General features: G+C 65.9%; 1 protein-coding gene across 1 annotated transcript in view; it reads right to left on the reverse strand.

The window, feature by feature from the left end:
• Positions 1 to 1,425: 1,425 nt before the first annotated feature.
• Positions 1,426 to 7,970, reverse strand: part of LOC102425335 (cAMP-dependent protein kinase type I-beta regulatory subunit-like) — a gene marked incomplete at its 3' end in the record, with an annotated part of 13,157 nt that continues 6,612 nt past the window's right edge. Inside the window, exon 4 of the mRNA XM_006108660.3 lies at positions 1,426 to 1,584. Within this exon, the coding sequence (XP_006108722.3) occupies positions 1,426 to 1,584 (159 nt within the window). The remainder of the gene's footprint in view (positions 1,585 to 7,970) is intronic.

The following is a 7,970-nucleotide window of genomic DNA, read 5'->3' on the forward strand; positions in this document are numbered from 1 at the left end:
GAAGATTCAGGTGAACAAAGGGTCCTGAAGCTTAATAGAAGGAGACGGTGGGTGCGCCAGCCGGTGCCGGGCGCCCGCCAGGAGCCTGGAGGAGGGCCTCCCTCTGGGAGCTGTGGGGGGAAGACGGGGACACTCTAGGGAACCCAGAATCGGAGCAAACGTTTCAGGAGGCAGCCCCCTCCCTGGCGACACCACCGATGCCCCTCCCCAGCTCCTGTGCCCGCGGCAGCGTGTCCCAGCTCCTGCCCAGCTCGGTGCTAAGCAAACACATGGGACCCACTATTTCACAGCATCAAATTGCCCACATGAGGGCCTGAGGCCGAAAGGGCAGGTCCTGCAGACACACCCTGGGGACACGCCCTGGGAACACGCCCTGCGGACACGCCCTGAGGGGCACACTGTCATTTTCCTGCCTGCAGCACAGCCGGGCTATTCTTAGGGCCCAGGGACCAGAATTAACTCAGAGGAAGTGCCAGCTGCCTCGCTGGTTTGGGAACTTCTCTAAATATAAGGCTCCAGCCACAAAAATCCCACAGCCAAGCAGGGCTCGGCAGCCTGGCGGGAAACAAGGGCTGGCACACCCCGGGGGCCAGGTGCCTCCAGGCACACGAACTGTCCCGAAACCCCACCCCTGGAGGAAGGAGGCCTCAGGACAGACAGAGAGCGAGCAGGTGAGCAGGCGAGCAGGTAAGCAGGTAAGCAGGTGAGCAGGCTCAAGACAGGAGAACGCTGTCCACAGGCAGCACCCTGGGGCGCTCGAGCCGTTCCTGGTGCGGCCGTGGTGGGCACTCAGTGCCCTTGCCACGTGCACGAACGAGGAGCTCCCCACGGGCCCTGACCCCGAGCCGAACCCCCCCCTCATCGTGACAGACCCACACCCGTCCCTCAATCCCGAGAGGGGCACCCCCTCCAGGCTCACACCTGGGCCGAGCTCACAAGGCTCCCCGTCCTCCAACCACAGCCCCTCGCCGGAAACTGCCCCACCCAGGCTGGCCTTCGCAAGACAACCAAGCCCCAGGGGCAGGTGGCGGCAAGCACGGACAGGCCCAGGGAGGAGAGGGCAGAAGAGGCCAGTCTCCCGGCAACCTCTCCTATTGCTCACCTCCCTCCTGATGGCAGGGATTCCTGTCCTGGGCATGCCCACCCTGCCCGGTTCTCCGGGGCCCCCTCAGCTACGTGCCCACCCTGCCCGGTTCTCCGGGGCCCCCTCAGCTACGTGCCCACCCTGCCCGGTTCTCCGGGGCCACCCGACCAGCTCAGAAAGGCACCTGTGTGACCGCAGGCCCCCTTTGAACAAGCTCCCCACAACCCCCTCCACACCCACCAGCTCGCAGACCCTGCCCACAGGGAGCTGGGACGTCACCCCCCCGCCCCGCCACTCCCCAGGCTCAGGTCCGGGCCCCGGGGAGCCCCGCAGCCACTCACCATGAGGATGCGGCGGTAGCTGTCGCGGTCGATGCCCCAGAGCTTGAGGTCGGTCTTGGCTTTCACGGTGGCCGCCCTGGGGGTGCCGTAGATGAGCGCCAGCTCCCCGAAGCTGCCACCCTCGCTGATGTTGGTCACCCACTCCCCGTTCACGTACACCTGGGGCAGCAAGAGGAAGGTCACGGGACGCGTGGGGTCAGGGACCACACGGCCGCCACCGGAGGCCCTGGCTGGTGGGTGGAACGCCGTGCTCTCCTCCCAGCCCTGGCCACAGTGTCCGCCCCCCAGCCCTGCTCAATCCCCCAGAGGCAGGTGGCCTCTGGTCAGGCTGAGAGGATGGCCTGGGGCTGGAGGTGGGAGCCCCCGGCGGATCTCCACCCCGTTCCCCGTGGACTGGAGATGGGCCTCGCTGGCCTCAGTTTCCCTGACTGCACCCCGATGAGTCCCTCCCGCTCAGCACGTCCATAGGCAGGCGCCCGCCTCTTCATTCATCAACTGCCTCCTCTTCCCGCCCCGGGAGCCCCTACCCTCCCCCACCGCAGCCTGGGTCTCTCCCCGCTGTCCTCCCTGCCGTCAATGGGCCCCGCCAGGCCCCGCCGAGAGGCCAGACAAGATTCCCTTTCAGCCGCGAGGGCGGCTGCACCGCGTTCCCCGTGCCCTGATCCCACTGTGCCCTGGCGCAGGCCCCGCATCCGAGCGGGCACAGCGTGGACTGTGGGTCATGCAGAGCGGCCCGCCCAGGCACAAAGCGGCTTTATTCCTTCCCTCCCGTGTCAATGGGCACGAAGAATGGCCCCCATTGGGGACGTGGGCGCGGCCTGGGGGGACTGGGCTGCCCTGAGTCATGGAAGCCATTCTTGTCACAATCAACGCGTCATTATCTTGGTGAAAAGCGGTGCCCAGAGCTGCCCACGGAGGGAATGCCGGCAGGTGACGACGCCGCGCAGCGGGAGGGGACAGGGACGAGCCGGGAAACGCAAGCAGAGCTTCCTGGGAGTCTGTGCGTCCGTCCCAAGAGCCGGACCAGGGGAGCCTTCCCGCCTCCACCCGGGACCCGCCCCTGCTCCCAGCCTCCCTCAGCCCCCAGCGCCCTCCGCCCAGAGGGGCGTCGGGTCACGGCAAGAAGAAACACCAGCCACAGGACAAGGCCCGAGGGAGCCGGCCCAGGCTGCCCTGTCCCCCCGGAGGCAGCTGAGGACGAGGGCCCATCCAGGGCTCCAGGCAGGAGGGACAGCAGACAGCACGCTCTCCTGTCTTCTCGGAGAGCCCAGAGCCCGGGGGTGGGGTGGGGGCGGTGATGACAGGTCAGGGTGCATCCCGGCGCTGGCACCTCGGGCCCCTCAGCTGGTCTTCCCGACGCCCACGCTCCCCGGAAACCCCGACCCGGAGCTGCACCACGGAAACTTCAACGCAGACGAACCCCGGGTGTGCGGGTCCTCTTTCCCACCGCTCAGGTACAGTGCGGAGTCTCCCGGAGCCCCTGCCAGGGACAGGTCCGTTAGGACCCTCATGCATTCAGGGATCGAGCAGCAAATCCTCCGCTGCCCCCGTGTCGGTGCGCGGGCCCAGCCCACTCCACACAGCGGGACCGGCCTGGGGGGATGGCCGGTTCCGGTTCGGGCTGGGACCCAGAACGCTGGCACGAACGCCACATGGGCTCCCACACCGCCACCCCCGCCCACCCGCAGGGAAATTCCGGGGGTGGCCTTTGCCGCATCCCAGGCCCTCCGGCCAGCTCCCTCGCGCTGTCCCCGCAGAAGCCCCAGCGAGTCTGATGGCACCGAGTCGTCAGGGAGACGCAGCCAGGGGCCTGGGGAGGGGCGGCTTCTCCCCTCACACCCAGGATCCAGGCAGCCACACCCGGAACGGCTGCTGGGCAGGCCGGACGCCCCGTCACCCACCACACGGCACAGGGACCAGCACAGGGGTGTCACGGCAGAGCCAGCGTGACGCTGCCCCCCCAACTCTCCCAGGGCACATCCCTAACGGGGAGGGGGGGGGGCACGGCCGGTGCTGCAGGCAGGACGGGGACCTGGGCCCCGCGGGGGGACACCCAGAGCCCAGGACTGCACGCCCCGCGAGGAGTCAGAGGAAGGCATTGTGCGACCGGACGCCGGCCCAGCACAAAAGGCTGTCTCTCCCGGACAGTGGCCTCTGTCCCCACGGCGTCCGGCCCTGCCCCAGCTGGCACGCACAGGGCTGCTTCTCGCTTTGTTTCATTTTGTTGTTTTCTTCTTCTACTTTTAGAAGAAAAATGGTGGGAGGCCCCACTCGGCCACATTTACGCTATCGCCGTAGACTGTGGCTTCTCTGGTCGAACCCAGAGCCCCCGCCCGGCCGTCTGCGTCCTTTCGTTCGTTCATCCCTTCATTCCTTCATCCATCCGTCCGTTCGTGCACGCGGCAGCCCGAGCGCTGAGGCCCGGAGCCCCGTGCGCTTGGGGCCAGCAGCAGAAGGCAGGGACGCCAGCTCCCGGGACACACTGCTCACCCAGGAGACAGGCTGTGGGCAAAGGATGGTACGAACACACGCGTACACACGAGCCAGGAGAGAACGGGGCAGAGGCTCCGGAAGGTCTTGCACAGACTGTGGAGAGAGGGTCTGAGCAGAGGGCCAGGACGCAGGCCTTGGATGCAGCCACACCACGTGGGGAGATGCCCGTGGGCAGGGAGAGCGTGGACGTTCCTCCGGGAGCCACGGGAGCCACGGGCGGCCCACGGGGCCCGACATGGCTTACATCTGTGCCCTGGGTGCCGTGTGGAGAGCAGCTGGGGCAGCCTGCGGGGGGCAGCGAGGAGCCCAGGGCCCCGACCAGGTCACCAAAGAGCCGCCTGGGACGGGTGGCACCTGTGGACATCGGACACCAGGGACAGGGCCCAGCAGCCGGCGCTGCAGCAGGCGGTTCTGACAGAGGCTCGGGCTGGACAAGCTCTGACCGGACGAGGCTGGAGGTGGAGACGATGCTGAGGGAAGCACAGCAACCTCAATAAAACCGCAGAAGCCGCCACAGGCAGCCCTGGGCTCCTGTCAGCACAGACGGCAGGGGCAGAGCAGCACTGAGAACATCACCCACCTGGCCGTGCCCACCTGGCCGTGCCCACCTGGCTGTGCCCACCTGGCCGTGTCCTCCTGGCCGTGCCCTCCTAGCTGTGTCCTCCTGGCCGTGCCCACCTGGTCATGCCCACCTGGTCATGCCCCAGGAGAAGCTGGGTGCCCGGGGGCGGGGAGGCCCCGCTGTCTCGCTCCATCGCCTGCCCCTGAGCCCAGACGCCACAGAAAATAAAACGCAGCTGAAACAGCTGTCTGGGAACTGGACACGAGCAGCCAGTCACCTGAGCGGCCCACGTGGCCAAGGCAGACACGGTCGTGCGGCCCAGTCCCGCCCCAGCTCCTGCGCCGTCGCCACAGCCGGGGTGAAGGTCACCCCGCGGGCAGCAGGCTCCGCGAGTGCTTTCTAGGTGGTGACAGAGCTCATGGCCCGTCTCCTCCCGCCTCCCGGGCTCCCGCCACCAGGAGTGGGGGCGACTGTGCAGGTGCGTGGGCACCTGGTCCGGGATGTCCCCTTCCCCGCGCCCCCTGGAGGCGCCCCCGGAGGCAGCCCCAGCCACGCCACCTGCTCCTCCCACCAGGAAGCCCAGGTCCCCCCTCAATGGCCTTCAGCCCAGAGCACCTGGCGGCGGATTTGTTTGGGTTTTGCTCGAGGTGCCTCCCCTGGCAAAGGCGTTCCCCCCAAAGCTCCTGTCTGTGCACCTGGGCACGTGGAACAGCCACGGGGGTCCTTTCTCCATCCCTCGGGGTGGCAGGTGGCCGGGCAGGCTCCCTCCATGGAACCCCACATCCATCGTGGCTCAGGGTCCCGGCCTGCCCTATGCCGTCGACCCCACGCGCACGGGGCCCCGAGGGTCTGTGGGTGAGACAGGCCAGAGGGCACCGAGGTGCTGCAGGAAAACACCCAGCCAGCTCTGGGCCGCGGCCACGCGGTGACCTGCATGGTAACTGACAGACGCCCTGAGGGCGGGCGCACCTGCACACCCCCGTTCGCAGCTGCACGTTCCGGCAGCCGACAGGCGGGAGCAGCCAGTGGGCACCGGTGGGTGAACGGACAAGCACTGGGCCATCCAGACCGCGGAGCATCGCTCGGCCTCACACAGGCAGGAAACTGACATCGGCTGCCTGGGCAGGAGCCGGAGGGCATGTGCTTGGGGACGTCCACCCGTCAGGGACACACACTGGGTCCATTCAAGGCCCCTGGAGTCCTCAGATTCACAGGCAGGAAGCAGGAGGGTGGGGCCAGGGCTGGGGAGGGGGAGTGAGTGTTTGATGGAGACAGTCTCAGGTTGGGAAGATGGAAAGTTCCGGAGATGCTGGTGGCGGCGGTTGCACAGCAGTGTGCATGTGCTCACTGCCCCTGAACTGTGCAGCTCAAAATCATCAACGCGGCCCGGCCGGCGCGGCTCAGTGGTTGAGCGTCGACCTAGGAACCAGGAGGTCACGGTTCAATTCCCACTCAGGGCACAGGCCCAGGTTGGGGGCTCGATCCCCAGTGGGGGGCGTGCAGGAGGCGGCTGATCCATGGTTCTCTCTCATCACTGATGTTTCTATCTCTCTCTCCTTCCTTTCTGAAACCAATAAAGTATATATTTTAAAAATCCTCAACACAGTAGGTTTATGTTCTACGTTGTGAGCATCTTACTAACGAGAAAACGGAACGGCCCCAGACGGCCATGTCCCGGGCGCCCTGTCCCAGCCGCTGCGTGAGGCCTCGCTCCCACCGTGGGGGCCGGAGGCTCTCCTCCCTGGTTTCACCCGAGGGAATCCGGGGGAACGGGGGGAGGGTAAGGGGGGCTGAGCCCCACACAAAGGCCGAGGGAGGAGCTGGCATTTCCTCAGCCCACGGGGCCGGGGCCGAGTGCCCTTTTAGCTGGAGATGCCACGTTCCAGGAATAAAACAAGTCGGAAGATGCTTTTATACTTAGAAAGCGGATTATAGCTCTGGGCAACACACAGGCCACGGCAGGCACTGCCACCGTCTCCGGAAAACCACGGTTCCAGCTAAACCTGGTGTTTGTGGCATTTGGTCACCTGGCCGACCCCTCGGGCACCACTGGTCAGAGGGCAGCGCCCACCCACAGCAGGGGGTGCTCAGGGTGCCCCACCCGCTAACAGGCCAGGCTAGGTCCTCAGGGGGCTTCGGGCAGCAGGGGCACCGTGCAGATTCGGGGTCCCCCTCTGCTCCACAGACAGGTGTAGGGTCCGCCGAGCAGGACGGTGGGGGGGGACAGAGGGCCAGACAGGCCACGCCCACCGAGCCCCACCGGCCCGCGCCAGGACTGTGGTCTCATGTGGCCTGTCCTCCGGGAGGACTTACGGGAACACGGAGGCTCAGGTGCCAGCAGCAGGTGACAGGCCTGAGCCTCGGGCCCAAGCGAGGGGTATCTGACCTGCTGTCTGCCCACCGGGCCGGGGGACAGCTCTGGAGACCCCAACGCTGGGCCCCAGGCTCCTTGAAAGAAACAGCCCGGCCGGCGTAGCTCAGTGGTTGAGCGTCAACCTATGAACCCGGAGGTCATGGTTCGATTCCCGCTCAGGGCACAGGCCCGGGTTGTAGGCTCGATCTCCAGCGGGGGGCGTGCAGGCGGGCAGCCGACCAATGATTCTCTCATTGATGTTTCTATCTCTCCCTCTCCCTTCCTCTCTGAAATCAACAAAAATGTCTTTTTTTTTTAATATATTTTATTGATTTTTTACAGAGAGGAAGGGAGAGGGATAGAGAGTTAGAAACATCGATGAGAGAGAAACACCAATCAGCTGCCTCCTGCACATCTCCTACTGGAGATGTGCCCGCAACCCAGGTACATGCCCCTGACCGGAATCGAACCTGGGGCCTTTCAGTCCGCAGGCCGACGCTCTATCCACCGAGCCAAACCGGTTTCGGCAAAAATGTCTTTTTTTAAAAAAAAAAAAAAAGAAAGAAAGAAATGGCAAAGCACTCTGGGCAAAAGGGCCCCCCCCCCCACCCGCTCGCCTAGCAGACCTCAGGTTTCCACGCTCAGCACGGCCCCAGCTTCCCGCACACGATCGGCACCAGGAAGAAGCCTTTGGAATTTAACGGAAAGATTCCCGTGACTCCGAGAACGCAGGAAAGGGAGGCACGTTTCAGGGCGAGGGGCAGTGGGAAGCGAGGTCCGGACCACGTGGGCGCTTGCCGGGGGGCGGCTGAGAGGGGAGCCGGGCCGGCTGGGCCGGGCCTTGGAGGAGGCACAGGGGTTTGCAGGGCAGAGCCGGCGTCAGAGGAGACAGAGGGGTGCAGACGCAGAGGCAAGACCTCCACTCGTGAATTCCCTGCCTACTGGCCACCCCCCCCCCACATCGCCACCCCCAGTGCACACGGGGGGCTGTGCCCGGGCCCAGCACACAGCCAGTGTCCCCTAAACACAGGAGCAAGAATAAACCAGGGAAGCGGAGATCTGGGGCTGGTGAGGGCGGAGGGGGAGCTGGATCCGAACCAGGAAGGAGCCCACACACCCCAGGGCCCCCTCACGCCC

This window comes from Myotis lucifugus, unplaced genomic scaffold, assembly GCF_000147115.1.
Source record: "Myotis lucifugus unplaced genomic scaffold, Myoluc2.0 scaffold_3032, whole genome shotgun sequence".
Classification (NCBI taxonomy): Eukaryota; Metazoa; Chordata; class Mammalia; order Chiroptera; family Vespertilionidae; genus Myotis; species Myotis lucifugus.